Source organism: Micropterus salmoides, unplaced genomic scaffold (genome assembly GCF_014851395.1).
Source record: "Micropterus salmoides isolate LMB-PRFRI ecotype aquatic unplaced genomic scaffold, ASM1485139v1 Ms_hic_scaffold_9, whole genome shotgun sequence".
In the NCBI taxonomy this organism is placed as follows: Eukaryota; Metazoa; Chordata; class Actinopteri; order Centrarchiformes; family Centrarchidae; genus Micropterus; species Micropterus salmoides.
This window is the reverse complement of record NW_024044681.1, coordinates 12,476,948-12,501,738: the sequence shown is the minus strand read 5'-3', so window position 1 is coordinate 12,501,738 and position 24,791 is coordinate 12,476,948. Positions and strand designations below refer to the sequence as shown.

At 39.5% G+C, this 24,791-nt stretch overlaps 2 protein-coding genes across 7 annotated transcripts; one reads left to right on the top strand and one right to left on the bottom strand.

The window, feature by feature from the left end:
* Positions 1–124: 124 nt before the first annotated feature.
* Positions 125–10,652, bottom strand: plekhb1 (pleckstrin homology domain containing B1). The gene is made up of 8 exons (XM_038708728.1): positions 10,622–10,652; positions 8,524–8,713; positions 5,627–5,772; positions 3,989–4,141; positions 2,526–2,628; positions 2,381–2,420; positions 2,197–2,287; positions 125–281 (listed from the first exon to the last, which is right to left on the bottom strand). Exons 1-8 carry the CDS (start codon positions 10,650–10,652, stop codon positions 148–150), a joined length of 888 nt encoding a protein of 295 aa, XP_038564656.1. The 3' UTR covers positions 125–147.
* On the top strand, positions 10,483–24,581 carry LOC119895817 (tubulin-specific chaperone cofactor E-like protein). Of its 6 annotated transcripts, none has more exons than XR_005443104.1 (9): positions 10,483–10,560; positions 14,289–14,431; positions 14,587–14,726; positions 15,750–15,931; positions 16,404–16,660; positions 16,769–16,895; positions 16,997–17,113; positions 20,822–22,087; positions 22,276–24,581. XR_005443104.1 is itself a non-coding variant. In XM_038709158.1 (8 exons), exons 2-8 carry the CDS (start codon positions 14,299–14,301, stop codon positions 21,165–21,167), a joined length of 1,302 nt encoding a protein of 433 aa, XP_038565086.1. In that variant the 5' UTR covers positions 10,483–10,560; positions 14,289–14,298; the 3' UTR covers positions 21,168–24,581. The 6 variants fall into 6 exon arrangements, 4 of the variants coding, with proteins under 4 accessions (XP_038565086.1, XP_038565087.1, XP_038565089.1 ...); XR_005443105.1 differs by having other exon boundaries at positions 20,822–22,429; positions 23,256–24,581; XM_038709158.1 differs by having other exon boundaries at positions 20,822–24,581.
* The last annotated feature ends 210 nt before the right edge of the window (positions 24,582–24,791 follow it).

Here is a 24,791-nt window from a genome sequence, read left to right as displayed (position 1 = left end):
TATGATTTAAAAAGAGACGATAACAAAAAATGAAGGTTTTTGGGAGGTAGACCTAGTAAAAAGTAAAAGCCTCTTCGCACAGGCCCCCAGTGTGTGGGGACAGACAGTCTGTGTGCAGGAGTTGTCATGTCAGTAATGGAGATCATCTCAGCAGAAAAAGAAGGGCATCCAGAGGAAGGATCGCATGGCTGTTCCTGCTGCCATGCCTGCCAGTAATCCCAGTGCTAGATTATCTAACACTCCATCAAATGGGTCCCTCTGAACAACCACCTGGTGGGTTCCTTAGAAAAGACACAGGGAAGACACGTTTAATATTTATGGTCAACTTGTTGACTGATACATGTTTGGCAAATCATAGTAAGGGAAGAACTCAGGGGGTCAACTCTGAATTAGAAGGGCAGCAAACTCACACTCTTTTTTTTACTTTTACCAGGTAGCTCCGGCGTTTTTACCTCATCCTGTGATAACAATCTGTGTTATACAAAATTACCACAAACTGACACACAGTAAACCTGAGGCCAGTTAATATCCGGATCTGAAGTACTGGTAGGCTTTAGGTATTAATAAATAAAATAAAATTTAATGTTATATAAAAAATTAAATTAAACTGTTCCGTGAAGTCTGCTGTGTGCCTGATGGAAAGTTAAAGGTAGCAGGATACATACACAATGCACAGAAATTGGGACAAACCAGGGTGCTGATAGGGATCCCAAGCTACAGGGTTAAATAGGGCCTGGTGATAGTATTTACACAATAATTCTGGTTTTATTTCCACAGAGATGCCTTAAAATCCTTTGTTTCACACAATCCAGGTTGAAATCAGAGATGCACAAACAGAAGGAGGCTTATTCTTTAAAGCTTAATATCACAATTAAAATTGTTTTCATCTGTTTTCAAAGCACTCACATGTACAGATTAGACTTTCTTGGCAAAACACATTTTATTGGACGGAACTGCTGTTGGTGTATCTTCCTGCTACAATACACATTACTTTATCATTATTTTTGCACACATTGGCCCACTGCTATTATTATTAGGACTGATTTAATGCATCTCCCGACGTACATGCTACGTGACACAAATCAAATGCCCCACAATTTAATTAGGCTACTCGCCCAGCGGGTATGTGGAGGTACAACTACGTGGAAAGAGTGAGAGATGTGGCGGACCTTGAAATACATTTAAAACTAGTAAAAGGGGTGCTCAAAAGAGGGAAAACTTGGAGATTTCATCAATAATTATACAGATATCGAAATTGTATTGCATTCCGCTGGATTATGTTGAATTTAGATGTTCGACCATGCAGGGGAAGAGAATGCAAATAAGGATGAGAAGAAGAGAATTTGGTGGTCATTGTTGAATGGAATGTTTTTAAAGGAGCACCGTCACATTCAGATTGTCAGTGGTTCAGGGCAATTTATTGATAAAAAAAAAGAATTAAATAATAATAATAATAACATGAAAAATGTACTGTAGTTATATAGTTGAAAGTTGATTTGGTGAATTGTGTAATATTGTACTACTACAGATTTGCTTAAGAGCTCCACTAAATCTGCTCACAACACTATCTGTGAAGCCCACTGAATACCACTAATAGTGGTGGAATATATACTCTACGTTAAGGTAAAAGTGCCACAGTGTAAAATATACTTCCTTCCAAGTAAAAATCTAAAATTTGTGTTTAAATAAAAGCAAACAGGTATTATCAGGAAAATACACTTAAACTGTATAAAGTAAGAATAGGCCCTACTCATTATGCAGAAAGGACCCTTTCAGAGTCATATATTATGTATATTATTGTTTTACTGTTACTAATGTCTTATATGTGTAAGTAGCGCTTTAATTTTTCAGCTTGTAGGGGCCTTGTATGTAAAATATGAATCTGTAAAGCAACTACTAACTAAGTAAGATAAATATAGAGGCTTAAAAAGTACAATATTTTTGTATAAAATGAAATGTAGTGAAGTAGAAGTACACAGTACATCCTCCATTGCACCAAAAAATATATAAATATTTTTAAATATTTAGATTTTTAATATTTTATTTGTGAAGTTAAGCAGTTAATGATGTTTTCTGCAGTTTTTTCTCCAAACATGAAGGTCTAAATGCTGCTTCCAACCTTCTAATTCCGGTAAAAAAAAAAAAAAAGTGGGGAAATACTGAATCCTGTATTGCTTTGCATCACTGGTAACATACCTGGTCCTGCTCCAGGTGTGATGTAGACAGTATGATGGCTGTTGATAGGAACAGCCTGGTAGGAGTCATCATATGGGTCGTATGTGAACACCTACAGAAAGAAAATGCTACTTTTAGCACTGAGGTGGAAATACCAACCACCAGTGAGAGTGAACAGATCATGTTTCAACACAGTATTACTCACCGGGTTTCTCTTGGTGTCCAGCAGAGTCAGTTTCCATGCTCTGAAAAAGACACGAACAGGAATGAAAAACTGATAGAGTGTAATGTGTATGGAGCTGCAACAGGACGCAGAGCGGACAGGATGAGCGTGAAGTGAGAGTACCTACATGGATTCATCCTCACTGTTTGCACACAGATTGACTGTTGAGCCGTCTTTGAGCTGAACCACAATGCAATTCTCTCTGGGATTACTCTCTGGTGGAGTCACATCTGCAGCCCAAAAAACAAGGTAAAAAAGTAATTCACCCAAACATTTGCATATTTTCACCGGTCATCTGTTAAGTCAAACCTACCTATCACACAATATGTTTAAATTTGGATGATATGTGGACTATTGTATATCTGATTAAACTAAGAATCAGTCACTTAGACGTGAAACATGTGGATGTTCACCTTTTTATAAAATTTACAAACACAAATTTGAAGAAACCATTGATTTTTTCTGATTGGGGTAACTGCTGTGAATCAACATTAAGATGTGTGTACTCACAAAAGGGACATGTTTGCATTGTCATTACTTAATGAATAGATGGGCCAAGCCTTCTGAATAGCTTCAGTGAAGTTGTCATGTTTTAACGCTAGTCCATAAAAAGACTAAGGAATGTAACAATCTGATAACTGGGAGGTCACGAATTTGGTTCATTTTAATTTTGTTTTTTTTAAGCTGTGTGTATTGTTATAATTGCATAAGGACATTTGGTAAAGAAACAGTATTTGCATTGTAAGGGGCATCTAATTCTGTTAAATGGTCTCATACTGCTTGGCCGCTAAATGCCCCTGCAGAGCAATCATCAAACAAAGGGTTTGTCCCAGTTTCATAATAGATACTAATTGTGTACAGTATACTACATACACAGAGATGAAAATACCTGCGCCGTGAAATGTCAGTCAAGTGACTTTAGAAAGCTACTGACAATTAAATGTCATAAAAAGAGAGCAAAATGATTTTCAATATATAATCAATATCAATATTGGAAAAGTTCATCGTGATATTGATTTCAGATGTATCACCCAGCCCTGATAGAAAGTTTCCTTCTGTCCATGTTGGTGAACTGTGACTCCACCGTTCCTTTTTCCATGCTTGCTTTCAACACTGCATGGAAGTATTCTACATGTTCTGTGCATCATTTTATACCATTTTGTGAAACTCCGCTGGACATTATTGGTATGTTTGTAAACTCTGGGACATCAAATTGGTACTTTTTTGCCACTTGGGAGCAGTGGAACAAACTCAAAACACAGCATTGCCATGTTTTCACTTTACAAGTTTTTAAGGTGAATGTTTTGGCAAACAATTGTCCATTTGAGCATTGTCACTGGCCACCACACAAATGCAAGTCTCATATTTACTCTCCTCTCAGCTCTGTTTTGGTCTCCACCAACTCCTGGGGGAAATATTTGGCTCTTGAGCTGCTAAATTCTTCACTAAGTTTTTTTTACATGAAGTCAGCCGACTGCTGATAAGGCTGATAGGAATGGAGTTTGATTAGTACAGCTTTAAGCTTTGTTCGCTCAAAATACTTTTTTTTTTTTTTAAATGATGGACCTCCTGAAAAGGTTAAAGCTTTACCTCCACATTCCAGGCCAGATCTCACATCTACACATGCTGTCTTGAGGCTGACGCGGTGCTCCAACTCTCGCCTACTGTCATTCTTGTAGAAGCAAAGACTCCCGTCTATCCAAAGGTCACACCAGTTTAACTTCCAGCGTTTTAGGACAGAAGCTAGAGAGGAGACACATGTCACAGTGTACCATTAGTGGTTGTCCTTGAAAGGGCTGTGAAGATTAGTAAAAATGTTAAATTGACCTCAAATTGAGGGTTGATAAAGTCAGTGTGGAGTCAGTGCTACAATGAAGAACCTGAATAGGTAAGAAGTCAGTCACTGTTTGTTTTGTAGTTGTGTCTTTTGGATGTAATCTATATTCAAGAAGATACTTTCTCATTGACTGTCCTGAGTAATCCACTTAAAGACATGGCCAGGGACAATTAATGGGATTATAAGGTGCAAAGGTTTGCGTTTCATAACAAGTACTGTTTTCACTTTCTAGAAGATTCTCAGCATACCTATTACCTGTTTGAAGTCCAAGAATTTATACTTAATGACGAATTTAAGGTAAATTGTAAAACCACCCAAATAGAACCATATATTTGAGCATGACCAATAAATCTTGGATGATAAATTGGCCTAAAATTATCTTATCACAGATATATTGGTATCAGCATATATGTCAAGAAATAAATTGCAGTAAGAATCTATATGAGTTATTTAAAAACAGTTTCTATTCTGTCAGTATTATTAGGACAATTTTTTTGTTAATATATCAATTGATATTTTAAGCTCTATTGGCCTCAATAATCCACTATTGGTTGGTCTATAGCACGCATAATAAACTTTTGCTTAGTTGTATTTTAAAATTTTTAAAGGAGTGCTTTTTAAAAAACAAAGCCGTAAATGTAATTATGTATCGAATTGCTCCTCAGAAATCTGTGAAAAATACTGTGGCTAAGAAGGTGTTGCTTACTAGTTAACTAAAGAACATCTTTCTTGTCATGATCGTGTTGTATAAGATGCACTGTCTTGGTTACAGTTGCTGCTCTGGCTTCAAGCTACATCTAACATTCAGTATTTAATATCAGAAAATGGGGCACTTTGGTGGCCTAGGGGTCAAAGTACTGACCATAAACCGCAACACACATGGCAACCATGTTGCATGTCATTGTCATTGTAAGCATGCAACAAAGGACAAACCTTCACATGTTCCGAGAGCCCAAGATGTCAACTTTCAGTTGTTTATTATGTCAAAAACAACAGCTTACTGAACAAAAGTTTACAATAATAAAAAAAATGATAATGATGAGAGAGAAAAGCAGAAAATCCTCACATTGGAGAAATTGTAACCTACAATTTTTTGGCATTTTTATTTGATAAACTTATTAAAAGGAATAATTGATAATGAAAGTTGTTGCCAGCACTCAAATTAATAAAATCTTGACTGTATGCTCCTTCTTATAACAGCCAAAGCTATAATTCCCCCATGATAGATGTAGAAAAAAACAAACAAACAAATTTAAAATCCTATATCTACTCACTCTGTCTCCACAGCCAGCCCGACCTCAGGAGAGCCATGTGTCTCAGCGGTGGTCCCAGTTGTTATAATAAGTTTTGGGTTTTCCAAGATCCAGCAGCTGGTTGTGGACTCGTCTGACTCTGTTTATAGTCCCCTCTGTCCCACAGACAGTACTGGTAGAATAATCTGGCTGTGGCCAGGACTGACTCAAAGGATAATTCTGGATTAGGAGAGTATTTGGCCACACCCTCTTGTCCCGGCTCATCATCGCTCTTTCTGCACCTCCTGACTCACACCGTGTGCCATACCTTGTTTGTATTGTTGAATACTCTTGTTAAAATGTCATAACCTAAACTCATGTGTGCCCTGTCTGTTAATTTATTTGCACATACAGTATATAGCATGCTTTCACAAATTAATCCCAGCACTGAGATAACAACATGAGGATTAGCCTAATTGTAACAGTCCTCAGGTCAGTTATGAGAGCGTTTCCAGGATCTCTGCAGGGCTGCTTGTTATACAATGGTGACATCACTTTCTTTAACAGCTTAGAGAAAACTCTGACTAACCTGACTGTGTATTTACATTTCTTAATTCAGATCTAGTGTTTTCTTACCTTTATAGGAATGGTCTGCAGTGCAATAGTGGTCAAACCCATCCAAAAGGGCTCTCAAATGATCACACACCAGCTGTGACATGTGTGAACTCCCACTCTCTTTCAGCTACTGTGACAAAATATCTCTGAAACCTCTCAAAGACACCCCGCATAGCTCTCTTCTCCCATATTTTCGGTTTTTCAATGAAAACAGCCACTTTGTTGGCCAGTTTGAAGACAGTAACCATTTCCCCTGTAGTGACAAGTGACCTGTTCTGTAAAGAGCTCTCAGGAGAGCTTGCTTTAGAGTCAGGAAAGCATTTTAATGTGAAGGAAGTGGTAGGCCTGTACTGAAACCACAACTGTTGACAGTGCCATTCGTGGTGTAAGGAAATGTTGAGTGGCTTGATATAGCTTAATAGAGATACATTTTCTGTACTTTTTATTAGGAAGTATTTTTGAAACATGACATAGTTGAAGTAATGATCCATAAGATTTTATTACATTTTTAAGAAAGTTCAATGAAGGAAAGCATCTTAGAAAATGAGGACAAACATTACATCTTATTAGTGTTGAACTTTTACCAACTGGAACTGCTACACTACCAAGGACATTTAACATTAGTTTAGCAGGTCTCTTGGTTTGCCAAGGCAAAAAAAAAGAAAAACAGACGAATGAATGCACAGGTGAAATGGTCAGATGAAGGGCGGCAGAGGCATATTATTAAGATGATGATGCCTTTTGCCTCAGCTGTCCTGGAGACGCGCAAATAACAGTGGTTCGAATCTGATCACCCTTTATTAAGATAGCCTTTTAATCTTTGAGAGAGCCGCTTCTTGACATCCTTGGCCATGACATCAATTCTCCTGGCAGCTATGCTATGGAAACATTTTAATTGGTATTGACATTCAATACCAAGCCTAAAACACAATACAGTATTACTCTTATTATGTGTGTAAACGTGTTAAATAACTAACAAAACAACAGTATGTGTTAATTGGCAAGGGCATGTTGTACCATAATCCAATCATTTTGTAAACAAATATATATATAGATGTATAAACACCAGAGGAAAATCACTCTATGACACATACAGTAAATTAAGGAGAAGTCGCCATCTATCTAAAATAAAACTCCATGTGGTAAATAAACTCAATAAAATGTCCTCCCAGGATCACTGGTTGAAGACCACAGCAGCGGAGCTGCTTTGTGTTACAATCAGCATGACTGTCTGAATGTAGCACAACTAACTGCAGCCACGCTGTGAGGACAGAGGACTCACTCACTACTGTTTAGGTATAAACAACACATTTGGATTGCCTTGTTTAATCTATTGGCTGCATTATTTGAGCCATGGATGGGGTGCAGCTTCGGGACTTTGGACAGACACATCTGCACAAACTCCTGACAATATGAAGAGAAAGCAACATTTAAAGTGGCAGCTACTGTGATGCATGAGAAAGTCTCAGTTTCTGTAGCAAGCCTCTATTTTCCTCAAGGTATACTGACTGAGGTCCAGGGGACTGGTCTCTCCAGAACCAAGATCCGCTCCAGATCATACCACTTCAGGAGGGTCAAGGCTGCAGAGCTCCGAGCTGACTCCAGTCCACCATTTTAACATTTGAGCCACCTCCAGATGGCCATCAGACACCTCCCCTGTTCTTCATCTGAAGAAGCAGATGGATGATAATGATCATGATATGAATATGATCAATATGAAATACAATAAAATCAGTTCAGTCAGGACCACCCGAGTCAAGGAAACTTTCATTTGATCTGCAGTAAGTTATGTTTGTTGGTATGTATGTCTCTGTTCTGGGAGAGCACACTTCCCTGCCTTTTTTCCAGGGTAGAGAACAGAGCAGGCATTATTGATGGAAATTACATTGATTAGTCAGACACAGCATCAAAGGAGGAGCTGGGGTGGAGGCAGGTTGCAAAGCGGCTTGCAAAGGAAGCAGCAAGGATAGGCAGGCTAAAGCAGCTTAAAGAAGGTGCCTTGTATGAGATTTGCCAATGGATGCTAAGAGGGGAATCAGCTATGAGCCTGCCTGAAGTAACGTTATGCTCATTTAACTGACGTGAAATTGAAAAGATGTTTTATTTAAGATGTTAATTTTGAAGAACTAGTAGTTTGCATGCCACAAGTTCCTGAGGAATGTGTTTTCTGGCTTCAAAATCAGCTCTACAAAGACAATATATGTTAATTGTTATCTTTTTTTTAAACTCTGACCATCCATATAATTGAAAATGCATAATTTAGGGTCTACAGGGATGTGATGAACACAAGTTTCTTCCAAAAAGTTTTAAGAAAGTCTACCCCTTTGGTCCAGACTGAAATCTCTCAACATCTTCTTTTTATGTATTTGAATTTATTTTAGGATATTTCTTTGAAATTCTTTAGAGACGTGCATGGTCCTCTGAGGATGAATCCAACTGACTTTGGTAAACTCAGTTTTTTGATGAAGAGGCCCCAAAGCTGATGTCCTGTGGGGGAGAAGGTGGTGTCTTCTTTGACCCTCCTCCTCTCACTGAGCTCCTCTCTGTCACTGCTGCCCTTTTTCTTGCTCCTCTTTACCTTGGCATCATCTTGCGAGACACTGTTGGGTTCTGTGGAGTTGTCACCTATAACTGAGAAAAGTGAACCATGAACTTGTTGACTTTAAATGGCCGCTCTGTTCAGTCAGAGCACAGGGCCAAATCAGAGATCTCATATCAGAAAAACAGACCACTGGGAAAACCACAAATGTAAATAATTAATTAATTAATCCTGGGCTTCAGTTTCAGGGTCCTGGTATTTTACACTCTGTCATGGCTTACTGGGACATGCTGTTATATTGCCACACCGGTGCTTTTCTTACTAATCCAGTGTGTCTATTCTACTGACTCTTACTTACATATTTCCATTTTATGGTACTTAATAATTCTACTCCACCACAATTTTAGAAAGAAGTATCATATTTTTACTCCACTACAGTTATGTAACAGCTGTTCCTACTGACATTTTAGATAACGGGTTTATTTGTTGTTGTTGTTACATGATAAACCTACTGAACAATACAATGCACTGTTTAAGATGAATCCTGTGGTTTCCAACCTTTTTGGCTTGTGCAAAAAGAAACTACTAGGCCTACGACTACTATTAGGCTACTACTTAGGGCCCCTTGTCGCATTTCTGTTGTCTATGAGTTGTTGGCAGTTCCAACAAAAACACATTTCCCCTCTAAAGTTCTCAAATCTTTGTTCAATTATTGTTCAAGTTCTGAAAAGGTGAGGGTCCGATATTTCATGAAAAAAGCTAAAATTTAGAGAGTTTTATTGCAGAACATTGTTGTTGTTTTTTCTACCCCATTAATCATCTTGAGCTCTCAGATTTATTTTGTGACCCTCTAGATGGACTTAAGCATAAGGTTGAAAACTGAACTACCAAACTGTATATTAAATAGCTCCACATCGACCAGCTACAGCTGTAAAAGGCTACTTAATGCATCACTCTCCACATACATGGTAGTCTCCCACTGTTGTTTTACACTGTAGTAGGAAACGAGGAGGAACAACTGAACCTTTTCGTTGCACACATGACATGACTGTCACCTAGTGGTAGCATATGGTAGGCCCACTCCACCACAGCTACTGTGAAATGTTGCTTTCTGTTGCATACTAAATTAAGTAATACCTTGATGAAATTACTTGAGTAAAAAAGTAAAATGGATGAATACAAACACATGTCAAACTATTTATATATCAGTTGAAGGTCAAAATCAAAAGGTTGTTTAAATTTTGTTTGTCAATATTACATAAACTTCACCTGTGAATTACTTCTTTCCTAAGAGATCTCCCTCGTACTTGAAAACTATTTATAATAGGGGAGACATTATAACAAAACAAGTTTAATTGTGTTTTATTTAAATTACAGTATCAAGAAGATGAACTCCATGTTTTCTGTGACCTGCATGAGTCACTGTTGTGCAAATGCAAAAGGATACTTTACAAAAGATGAACTTTGCCAACCCCTTTTATTTGTACTACATTTGTGTGCCAGCTGCAGTTGATTTTTAAATCTATTTCTTTACAGCTTAATGTACCAGCAGCCAGTAGTGCTACCTTAATTATAACAGTGAAATATTACTAAATGCAGATTATAAAGTTGTAGGCTAACTAATGTTTTAAGTTAACACTAAAGGACCATGCCCCAGGACCAACAGTTTGGCTAAAAAAATAAAATAAATGCAGGACTGATTATTTTTCCATTGTGGTATTGCATTTTTCACATTTAAAATGTTAAACCATAGCTCTTCGTTTTATTTTTTAATTTTTTTAAATTAACGCCATGTTTCCTGTGCTCCGTTTTGAAATGAAGACGGAAAAAAACAAGCCATTTAAACGACGTCATTTCCGGAAAAGTAGGCGTATCTTAAACTGACAACTAACCGAAGAACAACAAAAACAAACACAACACTGAGGGGGTTCCGGGGACGGTGAGTGCAATCAGTCTCAAAATATACCGTGTGAGTTACAAAATACAACATGAATACTTACATGTGGCGTTAGTTTGGGATGTCAGGACCATGCTTAGATTCTAGCAGCCTCAACATTTTATTACCTTTCCCGATCTAAATGTAACGTTGAAAGGTAGCTACGCTGCTGCACAACAGTGTACTTGAAACATGTCACTTCATTGAGTAAGTGAAAAACTGTACCCTCCGCTGCTGTCACAATGTCCACTTTCAGTTTGTTATTTTGTCCATTCGTTTTTGCACAAGCGACATTAGGCAGCCAGGCCTCGGTCATAAGCAGTCCTCCAGAGCGTGCCGGTCTCTCTGCCTTGAAGAATGTTACACCAAACTCCGTTGAAACATCTGTTAGTTTAATGTGGCCTTGCTTATTAGCAAGTGTATATAACAGGTACAGTAATGCGTATGACCTTTTATGAATCGTTGTGGGTCGCCATTGAATTCGGCATAAATACATCAATTGACTCTTATTTGTCTCTTTCTGTGAAACTCTTATCTCTTAAAAACAGTTTGGCATTGCTGCCACTATCTTACAGTTACACCGTCACTTTTAAAAGTCGAACTTTTACTAGGAAACATAATGTATTTTTGTGACAAATCTAAGAAAAGGCTGAAGAAGAAACATTTCAAACAAATAGCCAGGTAGTGTAACCAGTGACCCCAGAAAGGTAGTAATACGTGGACAGGTTTTAAATGGATGGTTTTCTCTCTATAATGGATCACCTTTGTCTGGCATATGTTCATTAGACCTTTTTGAAAGGTTTCAAGTTGTCGTCAGCGCATTGTGCTGGAATGAACCCCAGCTATTATATTGCTAGTTGTGTTCTTGGACCAGCCAGGAACCCAGCTGTCACTCTCCCTTTGTCAGCCTTTATAATGCAAGTTTCACTCCCTTTGGTGTGTAGTAAAGGCAGTCATCCTGTGTAGGTTTTCTTCCATTTATGCAGTTGAACGCATTTTATATTTGCATGCATGTAAATGTGTTTTCTCTGGTTCCCTGACACAGTTTAGCTATTTTTAGATGCTGTTCTTGTTTCATCAAAGTCCCCGTTTTCTCCCAGCAGGAGAGGAGGCATGATCTGATGTGTTGTTGAAAACAGGCTTTCCTTTGGTCTCTGCAAGATCAGACGCTTGAATCAGGGGATCTGTGAAACAAGAAACTATCTGTGACAGAAACATCAGAGGCCGGACACAATACTCAATCATTTTGCAAACACGCCACATCAGGTGGGCTGAGTTTAAGATGATCAGACCCCATTTGTCTGAAAGTGATAGGGCTGATCAGGGTTGAAGCGAGACGAGGAGTCCAGGGCACCTGGGCGCTGTGTGGGCACACAAGGTCGAGATTGTATGGCCTACTACAACAAACATCTTTGCAACATGCATTAAAGCAGGAAAAATGACTTTTGGTATGGGCAAGCGTTAATAACTGCTTTAATTGTTTACAGTACTACTGATACTACTGCTGCTCCGACTACTACCTATTAGTATTGATACTGTGATATTACTACTGCCTTAATTTCTGTTGCTTTAATGCTATTTCTTCCACTGCTACTGTTAGTTCTACTGCAGGGCAGCAGTGAGTTTTAGAAATGGTTGCTAAGCTGGCAGCATGCCAACAGGTGTTAGTTGCCAAAGTTGACAGGATGGTTTTTGTATTTTAATTATTTATAGTTGGAGTGATAATAGTCCTGTTTTTTATTGCCCCATTCCTCAATGGAATATTTAAAACCATTTTACATTACAAAAACTATAGTCTGTTTTTTTCTGTTTCTTTGTGTCAAACACACAGTTGGGCCTGCTACTGTTTACTTTTCAATATTGACTAATTGGTCAACAATTGTTTGGTTTATAAAATGTCCATAAGTACTGAAAAATGTTTACCACTTCCTATAGCCTTTTTGATTCAACTAACATTACACAACTCAAAGATATTCATGCCACAGTGATGTAAAATGGAGAAACACAAAATGACTTTCAACAGGTGGTTCAGCTTCACCAAGTACATTGGTGTCAACAGTGCACCTGCTCTTGTCAGTGCTGCTTTGCCTCTCACGTTTCTGCTCCTGTGTCTTGTAGGTTATTCTATGATGTCGAGGGGTTATTTTTAGATCTTTTTTAATCTAACACATACACAGAAAAACACCAAACCAAAAATATCTATCAACAAGAACAAGTGAAATGGTGTGAAATGGTTTGAAGTGGTTTGACAGTGGTGCAAATTTGGTTGATTGATGCAGCCATGTCAAGTCCTGTACAAGACATACATGCATATAAACTGACACAGTCTATTTTGTCTGCTCAATTGTTTTTACTTAATCAGTTTTATATCCATGTATTTGTTTAGCTGTTTAACAATGATTTCAAAAAGGCTGCAAAGTAGCTTCAGCCAAATATATCAATATAAATATAGGCCCTATCTGTTGCACTTTTCCCCCTGTGTAACAGTGTTAACCTGTGTTGACCCTGTGAATATAAAGTAAATAGATCTTGTCTTCTACTGCTGTTTCTACTACTTAATTCCTGTATTATTTATGGGTTTATTTAAAAGGGACAGTGTAGATCAACAAACAGACAAATAAATTACAATTAACCACTAATTTCACCAGTTATTAAAAATACAACCATTATTAATTCTATTATTACTACTACTATTTTCTAGGAGTTTTACCTACTATTAATACTGCTTTTATTTTTAATTTGTAGTAGCAGTAATAAACATTTTCAAGTGGGGCCACAAGGTCACTAGTTTACGTTCCTTGCCTTTGTGTTTTTCTTTAGTAAATACTGACGTCTGGGCGGCACACTCAAATGGATTTTCCTCTACCCCAAAAAAGTATTTTAAGGCCTTCTGCCTTAAGTTTTTCTGGAAGTTGCTCCTACAGTATGTATATATGTATCTGTGAATTAATAGACTGCCACATTGTTTAGATCTGATAATCCTCACACTGCTACAGAATGACATTTAGTTTAGTAAATGTCATCTTGTAGGATTTCTCAAATGTTCCTGTGGGATGCAATTTAGACTGGCAATATGCAAAGTTACTCACTGCAGCTTTAAATCTAAAGCTTGAAAAAATTCATTTTTAATACCCCTTCAAGCCATTTCGTATTAACTGATTTTTCTATATCAATTGATTCAACTAACAAGTTTTGTCTTTGCAGACAGAGTTTGTTGTTGCTTATTCCTCTGTGCCATAGAGCTCTATTGTTAACTGCTATTGTTATTGTTAACACATCACTGAGCCACACTGTTGCACTGGGTGACGTGATCCTTCATTACCATGAACACAGTTGATTTTGACTTGATCCTACATGTCAATCCTAGTGCCTATTTAAATAGGCTACTCACTAGTACACTAAGTCTGTAGCTAAAAATAGTCCCCAACAGATAAAGTGTTTCCTGTTTGAGCAAAAATTCCCAGCTGTTTTGTAAAATGTATGAGCCTTAAACATGAAACGGTACATTTGTGACATGTTTTAATCTTTAATAGAAACAAATGAGTTTGGGGGTATGTCCCACAGACGGGAGAACGTTTCCATACCCAGATCCTGGTTTAACTGTTGTAGTGACTCCACAGTTAGTAAATCAAATCAAATATTCCAAAGCTAAAAAAAAAACTCAAAAAAGTAAAGAACTGACTGTGTTGTTTGCAACCTCTCTTCCTTCTCTCCCTTGGATACCTGCTCAGGGCTGGAACCATGGAGTCGTCCTCTGATGAAGAGGAGGTGCGCACCTTCCTCCAAGTCATGAGTGAGAAATACAACCCAGAGAATTTCCCCTATGGCCAAGGAGTAATGGTTCTCTCCAGACCGCCAGGATCCCCCGTCAAAGGTGAGAGATGGTGCAGGGAATTATGTCAGGGTTTTGATCACCAGTGCTAAGTGAGCGCTGATATCACTGAGACCTGCATTACTTTTTTATGTCAAAATGATGGAAGTGTGAAGTATAGTGTGAAGGTTTGCATAACTACCTAAGTTTGTTTGCAGATCGCCTGTTCTTGCCCAGCATACTGGTTCTGAATTACTGTGGAATCAGTAAAGCTGGTGACAGGTCAGACATTGCAGCTTTCTGTGCCCATGTGGTAGGGCTGGACCTGTCCCACAATCAACTTAACGACTGGGTAGAGGTGGGTCTGCTTCAAAGACTTGGTGCTTAGAAAAGGAAAAGAGTGGAGTGGGTTTACTTACAGTAATATTTCTCAAAGCAGAGCTACTCCTGAGGCAGAAATGAACTCATTGATCTAATTTATTTGTGCTGTTATTTAAGACAGCGTTATTTGTATTAGACGTGTTTGGGCAGTGCCATGCTTCAATTATATTCCCCGGTTTTTACCGTTTTTACATTGTTTCATTCACTTGGTGATACAAAAGATGGTGCAAAGGTCAGACTTGTTTCATTGATGAATATGTATGTGTTCCATGAGGCCATCGTATTTACTTTGTTTCATTCACTAATAGAGAGCAGGGTTTGCATTAAGCAGAAGGGTTGCAGTGGAGACACAAGAGAAGATAACAAGCCTGTACTGGCATCTTGAAAGGAGAAAACACAATCAGCCCAAGTACCAATCACAGTTCTTGCGATCCCCACATAGTATCTGCGTAGCCATCTTAGCCATCCGATGTGTCGTTACATTTATTAGGAGGCACTTGTCTACAGCTTAGCCTGTGCACATAGTATGAATGTTTGACCAGGGCCACTATTAATGTTAGTAGTTACACCTGTGCTTTTCTTGCAGACAGCTCAAAATACCTACAGTTTAATACGCCTATGTTAGCTTAATGTTAAAAGATGAATGACATTATTTGACACTCGGGAATCAAACCCTGCTGGTAGCCACGCTAATCAATAAAAAAAGCACACAACTGTAATGTTCTCACTTTATTTTAAGTCATTTTGGTTGGCTATTGATACAAAATCTTCACAAAATCTAAAATACTGTTACAAAGTTTAGGTCGGTGATCTGTCTCATACCAGATCATAGTTGAACACCACAGAGATACTAACCTCCACAAATAACTAATAATCACATAAATGTGTATTAGCTGTCATAAATGATTAACGAAATCAAAGTGGATTATGTATACTTAATGGGTTGTCTCTATGGTTTCGTTTTTGTTTGTTTTTTCTGTTAATGCTTGTGGGTTGCCAGATCAGCACCATCGTTTCCAGCATCCCCCACCTGGACTTCCTCAATCTGAGCATGAACCCTCTGAGCGGCGTAGAGCTGGAGCCCAGCATGGCTGAGGTTTTCTCCAGGGTCCGACAACTTGTCCTCATTAACACACACGTCAGCTGGGACACCGTGCACACACTCACGCAGCATACACCAGAGTAAGTGCTGATCTTATTCTTCTGTGCCATAGTGCTTCAGTGTTGTGCAGAAACTATTAAAAAGACATCAAGTTTTTGAGTCAAGCCTACACATACCACCATGCTGCTGTAAATACTGACTCCAGTACCAAATGTGAATCTACGTGTTGGTGAAAATAGTCCCCCAACAAATTCATGATTTACTGTTGGGGGGCTGTTGTAGGAAATTATTTTTGAATCTATATATTTGTAGCCTGCTTTGAAAGACTAACTTTTTCAGCAGGAGCCAGTGGGCATGATGCATTAACAGGGTGACAGCAGCATGTCCTTGATTCAAACATAGACCCTGTATTCAAGCACAAAGAGTCAAGAGATGAAACATAAGCTCAACATGAGCTCAACAGATTTATCAAATGCAGATTTGGCCTGAATGTTGTTTTGCTGTAGTTACTTTTATATTTCTCAAACATAACTAATTCACTGCATCATCCAGGCTTGAGGAGCTTTTCCTGTGCCTGAATGGCTACAACACCGTGTCAGAATCCCAGACGTCCTGTCCGTCACTACGCCTGCTGCAGATTACAGAAAACCAGCTGCAGGATTGGGCAGAAGTGAGGAAGTTTGGGCTGATGTACCCAAGTCTGAGCACACTGGTGTTGGCCAATAACTCTGTGGAGTCTGTGGGTGACACTCAAGAAACACTGCGGTGCCTCTTCCCCAACCTGCGCACCATCAACCTCAACAATTCAGGTCTGAGAGGGATAATGAAGGCTGTGCATGTGTTCATCCATCCAATATTCAGTGCTAGTTGTAAACAAATATTCACTGTCGCCCTAAAACTGATGTTGTGTTATTCAGGGCTTAGTAAATGGGAGGACATTGAAAGGCTGAATTTCTTTCCTAAGCTGGAGGAAGTCAAAGCAAAAGGGATTCCTTTATTGGAGCCTTACACCACCCACGAGAGACGTAGCCTCCTCTTAGCACAGTGAGTCTGAAATTCTACACCTATACACATCAAATCCTTACTGTTTTGAATATACAGGTATGTTTACTTATTCACTGTCTAATCCTCATACCTGCCTGCAGGCTACCATCTGTAGTGGTGTTGAATGGGGGTGCAGTGTCTGCTGGAGAGAGAGAGGATGCTGAGAGATATTTCATCAGGTACTACCAGGACTGTCCGGAACAGGAGCTTCCTCAGAGGTACTCAAACATACAGGATGCATGTATTAAAGTATATACTGTCACAAACCCTTAATTGTAAAGGAGGGTACCATTTACTTCTTACTTGTTTTCATACAAAACGACAGAATGTGGACCGATACCAATCATCTAGTTGTGGCTATCAAGAACCCCTGTCTGACAGGGCAAGGCATTTCCTGCACCCTGGTATACAAATGAAGAGTGTTTGATGTTCTTAGTTGTAGTCCTAAAGCTGCAGAATTAGCTAATGCTAGCTTGTCCAGCTCAAATTCAAAACAAATTATCAACACCTTTCTGAAGCATTTACAACATTTGAACCCTAGGATTTATTATAAATGGGTTTATTACAAATTATATGTATAAATTATTATAAATATTCCAAAAAAGTGGTTGGGGTATTTTATATAGATTTGATTAGGTACAGCCTAGCCATATCAAACTAGGCACATGCATTGTGACCTAGTAAAAGCCTACAAAGTATGACACGGATGGCACATGGATGGCACTAATCCTAAGTAATTATAATAATACCCTTCATACATGCAGCATGCAGCTCAGAGTGCTTTACACCTTTAAAACCATGGGTCACAGGAGGGGTGGGATGTTGATCAGTTTGCAAATGACCCACCCAAACAAGCAGTGGAGGGAGGCTTAGGCAGGATGCAGCATGTGGGAGAAGTAACACAGTAAGTAAGACAGCGCTTCGCGAGTAAATGGCAGGTGCTCTGTTGAGAGTAACCGCAGCAATGCTTCTGTGCGCTACACAGCTGTAGCCTATTTAACTTGAATTAAAATTATAGGCTACATAACTTTACCTGTATAACCAGAGATTATCTACATTTTGCCCTATGTTTTGGTTATTTTCAACAGAACTCCATAAACGTTATGCTTTTATTGATCCCAACCCATGGAGCTTTGTGTGTATTTGTATCAACCAGGTATTTAATGTCTTGATACATGTGATATTAGTGGGTTTTAGTTGTTTTCACTGCTAGAGAGTGAAGATGTTAAACCAATAGTAATTGTTGCTGGCAGGTTAATATATCAGTACTTCTGTCCCATGGTTTGATGGACAGGTTTAGAGTTTCAGCATCTCAAATATTCACAGATATTGCTGTCAGTCTTTGATAACGCGCATCAATCAAAACCCTGAATATGTAGCACAAACTCAGATAACTCGTGCCTCTGTGAACACCTGTGAAGTTGTAACAATAGCAACAACCCGTTCGTTGTCCTCAAAATAAATTTACTGTATGTGATATAATAATTTAGAAAGCTCTCCTCAGGGGCTGACAGCGGTCAAATAATTGCCCACGCTCCTCAATGACTGCATTCCACTTAACCTCAGCAGAATGTTGGAGAGGGATTTGTGAAGGAAGGTGTAGTCCCTGACTGGGGGAAACTAACCTTTGGGAGACAATGCCACCAGTCTCTCTCTGCTCAATGAGTCCTTTGTGCTGGGAATTCACTGATTGGAAAACTGATACACAAGGTAGCAGGTTGATTTTTTTCTTTATGTATACACCTACTCTGTCAACCTCAAACCTTAAGTTGAGAGATTGTTTTGTTTTCTGATGTCACAGGAGCTGAAATAGCACTCCTGGCTAGTATGAATCGTCTCAAAGATTATGTTAAAGTATTCATTATATTATTTAAGACCATGTCGCAGTTAACATCATGTTATACTTTACCACTACTATCCAAAGGCCTTCAAACATGTTAATTTTGTCTGTTTTCATTACTTTCCTTCCTGTATTTAAATGTATTCGAGGTCTTGGTCTGAAGCCAGGCTTCTCAGTGTAGGTCCAGGGTTAGGGATCACCATGACTGCATGTGGGTGTTATCGGGGTGTCGGACACACTCAGTAAGCAGTGAAAACACCGCTATCTCCTTTCCTTTCTGACGGGGCTGCGGCCTTGCTACCCCGAGATCAGAGCACTGCAGGGTGGGTCACAGCCTCTCAGGTGAACACATCTGACACAGCCCAGCTTTGAGTAGCTGTAAATGCAGCTCAAACCATAAAGCAGACTGATAAATACTGATATACCTTTAATAATCTCAACAAAAACCCCCAAAAAATTTAAAGAAAGAAATGTGGTGGATGGACAGGGAGGAAAGTTGCATGGAAAGAATGAAAGAGATTACTGGGTTGAAAAAGAAATCTGAGAGTCGGAGTATCCAGTAGAATACATACAGAGGGACTGAAAGGGAACTGGACCTGGAGCAGTGGATATTGAGGGCCAGTCCACAAGGGGAAATCTACATTTTAAACTTTTTAAGCAGTTCATCTTTCAACTAGAGGACTGGAGAAACGAGAAAATGAGATGGGATGAAACGCCAAAAGAGAAGTCTGCCAAGATGCGGACTAGATAGATCTGTATGAGCTCCAAATCTGCTGCTATATTACTCTCCATTAGCAAAGAATGCTGGAAAAGACAATAGGAATGCTGAATTGTTATCACCTGTAGCATTATTTGCCCCATTATGCCATGCTTACCGCCTTAAATGAAGCCTTTTAGCTAAATGGCTTCTCTCAGAATGGCACTTTGTACACTGTGGCCTTAGAGGAGAATTCCCAGGGTGGACCACAAGCTTTGGCCAGAAACCTCAGGCCAGGCTTTGTGGGGAAGTTTTGGGGAGGGAAGGGAAATTGCTTTGATTGGCCCAGCTGTTACAGTAGCTTTGAAAGCACAAGCCTTTTCTCCTGGATTTTATTTAATCGTTCCTGGGTCCTTATCTTGAGCACGCATTCCCCTGAGGCGGCTGAGAGCTTTCTCACGGCATGCAAGGCAGAGAACTCAGTGTTTCTTAAACACACTTGGTACATTTCCATTTACCTGTTTTTATGCTAATTTTTAATTTCATTCTAGAAATTTAAGGAAAAGGCTAAAATGTGGCACAAAACATTTTTGGCCGACGTCGAGAAAGAAACTATGCAATAATGGCTAATGGAAAGAGATTTTTTTAATAGACCTTGAAGTTGCTATCTCTATGGTAGACAAAATGTGTCGGTCTTTCACACCATTACAAGCCTCCTCTCTACCAGAAAGATTAAGAGTGCTTAAGTACAACATCCCTGGGTGAGTCCAGACTATGGCCCTTGTTGCATCTTTGCAGAAGACCATTAAAGCAAAGATGCAGATGAATTGAAAACGAAAATGATTTTCGAGATAATTCCAAAAATGTAACCAGCACCACCTTCAGTCATTTTATGCACCTGCTTAGTGGGTTGAATTTGCAACCCACCAGCCAATTTTGGTGAGTTTTGGTCTGACAGTTTTTGCTGCACAAACAGTTTTAGCGAAAAGAAAGACAATGAATTAATGAATTATGATAACCAGAACAATAGGGCTTCAGCTGTGCCTTTACCAGAGCACTGACTGTAGCGTTAGCAAGCCTGATAAGCAAAGGCAGAGAAACAACATTGTACTAACTATGTTACTGAAACTGTGTTATTTTCAGAGCTTTAGAAGATATTTAGGACTGACAAACAGTAACGTGACATGACAAACAGCATGGCTACGGCTACGTACTCAGCCTCCACCCCCCAGCCCATCCCAGAGACACATACACACACACTGACCCCCCCCCCCCCCCCCCCCTTAACATCCTCACAGTATTCTTCTCACTGAGTAGTTATTCCGTAGTCTTAACCATAAACAAAACAAAACCGTTCAGTGATCTGACATGAGTCCTGCTTTCTCCCAGGTACCACATCCTTGTATCCAAGTACGGTCAGCTGGCCCCGCTGGCGGAGGTGGACCTGAGCCCCCGCTGCACCACTGTGGATGTTCGCTGGGGCGAGAGGGTGGAGGCAGTCAGTCTTCATCTGGAGCAGACGGTGGGCGACCTGAAGAAACACCTTAGATCTCTGCTGCAGCTGCCCACCAATGGGATCAGGCTCTTCTACATCAACCGGGAGATGTGTTCGGTCTTCGGACCTGAGGAGTTGAAGTGTGGCTGCCGGGCCCTCCATTCTTATAGCATTCGAGATGGGGATGAGATTCTAGTAGTGCCCAAAGTCAAAAGCCGCTGCAGCTCATCAGATCTTTGAATCAGGAGGCTCTCTGGTTTAGGATGAATGGGACAGGGATTTTAGATAATAAACACTGACTATATACTAAGCTTTGACTTGAGACTTTTTAGATTAAAAAAGGGTCATATTTGTCAGCCTTGAATGTAGGGATGTTTGCTGTCCACCATATTGAACAAATTTATACAATAATATATTTGCACATATATTTCCACATTCACAAAGCTTGTTTCTTGGGTGCAAGTTACACATTTAGTCGCTTAAGCTTAGACTGCACTTTACATCTCATTTATGAAAAAATGGCATGCAAATCCAAACGTGGTGCAAATAGTCCTCTGAAAGAAAAAAACAGCTGCCATAATTACCAGTTGGACTCTAAATTGCACGTTGATTTTAAAACTAAAATCATTTTATAATTGGAGTGTTTGTCTTATTAGAGATTTTATCTTGTCTGATATGCTGGTGACACTGCTGCACTGTGCATGGGACATTTTTAAATTAGGTGACAAATGTATCATATAGAAGTTCAGATGAAAATTTGAAAAATACCAGTTGCTGTGTATAAGTTCTGTATAAGTTCTGCCCTGGCAGGTTTTTCTGCACCATAATCAGCAGCTCTTTGATGTTTTCTCTCTATTTTTCTGTTCTTTCTTCTAGTGGAAGATTACTGAGAGGCCTGTTCCCTATAAACTGAACAGGATCCTCTGGCAGCAGTTAACAGTGGAACCTTTTTATGCCTAAGGAGTATACAGTTTGGGTGAAAATCATTCTAAACCAATCTACTCCTTAAAAGCCAACACAATGGCAAACAATCAACCTTAATCATACAGCAATTGACTTTGCAGATTGCGCCAAGCTGACTTTAATTTCTGCATGTTGGCATCGCCAAGGATTTGTGAACTGGGTGCAGTCTACATTTGCATCTCATACAAATAACTTATGTGGGTAAAAAGAATGAATGGTTTACATTTTATTAATATTGCCAGGATCATGACTGACTCAAAGAGGCTTTGTTTTATCTAACCTTTATTCAAGCAGAGTAGATTTGCTGATGACAGTGTTATTTTCCAGGAACATGAGTGTGTGCATAAGTAACACAAATCTTTTCCTGCTTCTTCCTGTCACTCAGATCACTCTCTTTCCACATGACTCTTGATAGCAGTGAAATATCCTGGGATAACCCCCTGAGCTGAAATTACAAATGCAGTGTGTTGGGGATAACGTAGAGCACATGGCTGCTGCTCAGTCAAGACGCCCTGGCAGAAAGATGAGACAAGTCTGAGGTGAGCTTGAGTCTGGGACGGAGAAAAGATGCTCAAGTTACTGCAGGTCTGAATGGAGCAGCTCTCTCTCCCTGCAGAGGCAGCTGAGAAATGTTGAGGCCCAGTCTGTATGGTAACCACACACCAGCCGCTGTGTCATGGACACTTCCGCTGCATTTAGGGTAAAATAGGTTCACCCAACAGGCTCTCTCCCCTCACCCGTTCACCTCAATCTCTCCTTTACATCCGTGGTACAAACCTGACACTTCTCGTGTCTGCCGTTTCACAGGATGTGCGGTCGTGAACTTTTCCATCGGCTCACATAGGTATTTATTGTTTTCAATATCAAAAACACATCCAACTCGCATCCAACTCGCACACCTCCCACATTTTCACAATGCATGGTGAGGAGCTGAGCGTGAAGCGAGACAATTGTTTGATCCTACTCCTAAGGAAGGCCAATTCAAAGTCTTCAGTTATAGACAAAACTGCCATGGCCCCGCCTGGCTGTGTGGCGTACCCTCATCTCTAACCACACTCCCTCTGAAAGGCCTCCTCTCCCCAAATACAAAATGGTAGTTACTACTGTTGTGTTTGTTGTAGTCGTTCTTGTTGTGATGTGATGTGATACATCGAATTGACCAACAGTGAGTGGCAGCACTGCCGGCAGCTGCTGAAAGTACCTGGAACTTGCCTTTAGGATCACCTCCTGGGCAGTGTTGAAGTTCATTTCCAGGAGCGTAGTGGGTGGAGAAAAAAGCAGAACCTGAGAACCTGAAAAGGTCCTGCAGTGAAAAAGGGATGTTAGAGTTTCCAATTAACTGACCTGCATGTCTTTGGACTATAGGAGGAAACGGGAGCTGTCAGAGGAACCCCACACAGACATGGGGAGAACTTGCACACTCCACTCCCAAACAACAGCACTAGCCAGTGGATAAGAACCCAAGACGTCCTTTCTAAGTGCTGCATTCATAGAAAGCTAGCGACATGAACTTGCCAATAGTAACCTGTCATGTAAAGCATCACCAACTGGCTGGGTTGCTAAACATCGGCTCTATGTGTGCAGATTGTTGTGACTACAGATTTAGGAGTTGGACTATAACGCTCGCTGAACATCTTTACAAGTTTCATGTTTGGTAGCAAGTAAGCATTTGGAAAACATAAAGAAACTGGAAATACTGTCTAACCCTTAGCCTTTTCACGAGGTTTGTACAGCTTTATACAGAGAAGCCCTTGGGTTTCCTCATGTAGTCCAAAGACAGACAGGCCAGGCTGATCAGGGACACTAAATTAAATATGTGTTGATGTTTCCCTGCCTTTTGCTCATGCATGCTGGGATATGTTCCAGTCTGCCTGACACTGAGCAGCTAAAAGATTTCACCAAATGTGTTTTGTGTTTTGTTTTGAAAATGCTACTAATTTGGAACGTCTTGCACAAGCTATTTCTTTTAAATATTGGAGTTCCGTGACGTCAGTGGAGTTTATGTTTGGAGACGCGTTGGGTGAAGTGAGCTGGCAGGATAAAATGTTTCTCATGAAATCATTTATAGCTATTATGAGTGAAATTTAGCCTTGTGTTACTGAGAGAATGTGTTGAGATGCCATCGTCCTGTGGCAGCTTTACAGTGGTGTCTGGATCCCTCCTCTGACACAAACTTAATTTGTGTAGTAGATAACTGGACTCTTGGAGCTTTCTTTGTCACATACATTATACTTGGCGTTATGTGGATCGTGGGAAGTTGGTGGTTTGCATGTTCTTATATTTCTTGATATGTTTGATTTAAAAATGTGTAAGAGATCATTTGTGTCATTTCAGGGAACCAATGTTGTTTATGGGCATTTGTAATTTTGACATTTTTTGTGTATCTGTGCTCTTGTCAACCTCACTTTTATTCTTCAGTAATACGAAAAACAAAGATTATTTACAGATTTATTCATCTAAAAGATCATTGCTAATCTGTTATACAGTTTGCCTTGTGCTGTAAAGTATATGGTGTTTAATTTATACCATGTTTTCTTTTCATAGTTGTCTATCTTTTCAATATACATATACATATTTTCAATGGTACAAACTTGTTTTCTTTCTTGAAATCATAATGCCATTTATTCACCTGTACTGCATAATACTCATTTCACTTCTCTTAAAGAAATAAATTCTAATTATTTCAGCTTGTTCCTGTGTTATTGTTTTTTATATAAATAAAGTGACTGTGATCTAGATCAAGCAGATAACTTGAGTTAGCTATGCTCACATAATGTGCTCTACTATAACATATGAAGCACATCTTTTTGCCATTTGTCTCTTTAAGCCCTCAATGCTCTGCTCACTCTTTTGCTCTGCCATGTTGCCTGCTGCCACTGGTACTTGCTGCTGCTGTTCATA

Bases quoted from the DNA above. Each gene is read 5' to 3' on its own strand.
- plekhb1 (XM_038708728.1), bottom strand. From the start codon at position 10,652: ATGGTCCTGACATCCCAAACTAACGCCACAT. The intron at 8,714-10,621 runs GTAAGTATTCAT...CACTTTTCTCAG, and splicing joins ATCCCAAACTAACGCCACAT to TTATAGGTGACAACTCCACA. The intron at 4,142-5,626 runs GTCAGACGAGTC...TCTCCTCTCTAG, and splicing joins CAGAGGGGACTATAAACAGA to CTTCTGTCCTAAAACGCTGG.
- LOC119895817 (XM_038709158.1), top strand. From the start codon at position 14,299: ATGGAGTCGTCCTCTGATGAAGAGGAGGTGCGCACCTTCCTCCAAGTC. The intron at 14,727-15,749 runs GTGGGTCTGCTT...GTGGGTTGCCAG, and splicing joins AACTTAACGACTGGGTAGAG to ATCAGCACCATCGTTTCCAG. The intron at 16,661-16,768 runs GTCTGAGAGGGA...TGTGTTATTCAG, and splicing joins CATCAACCTCAACAATTCAG to GGCTTAGTAAATGGGAGGAC.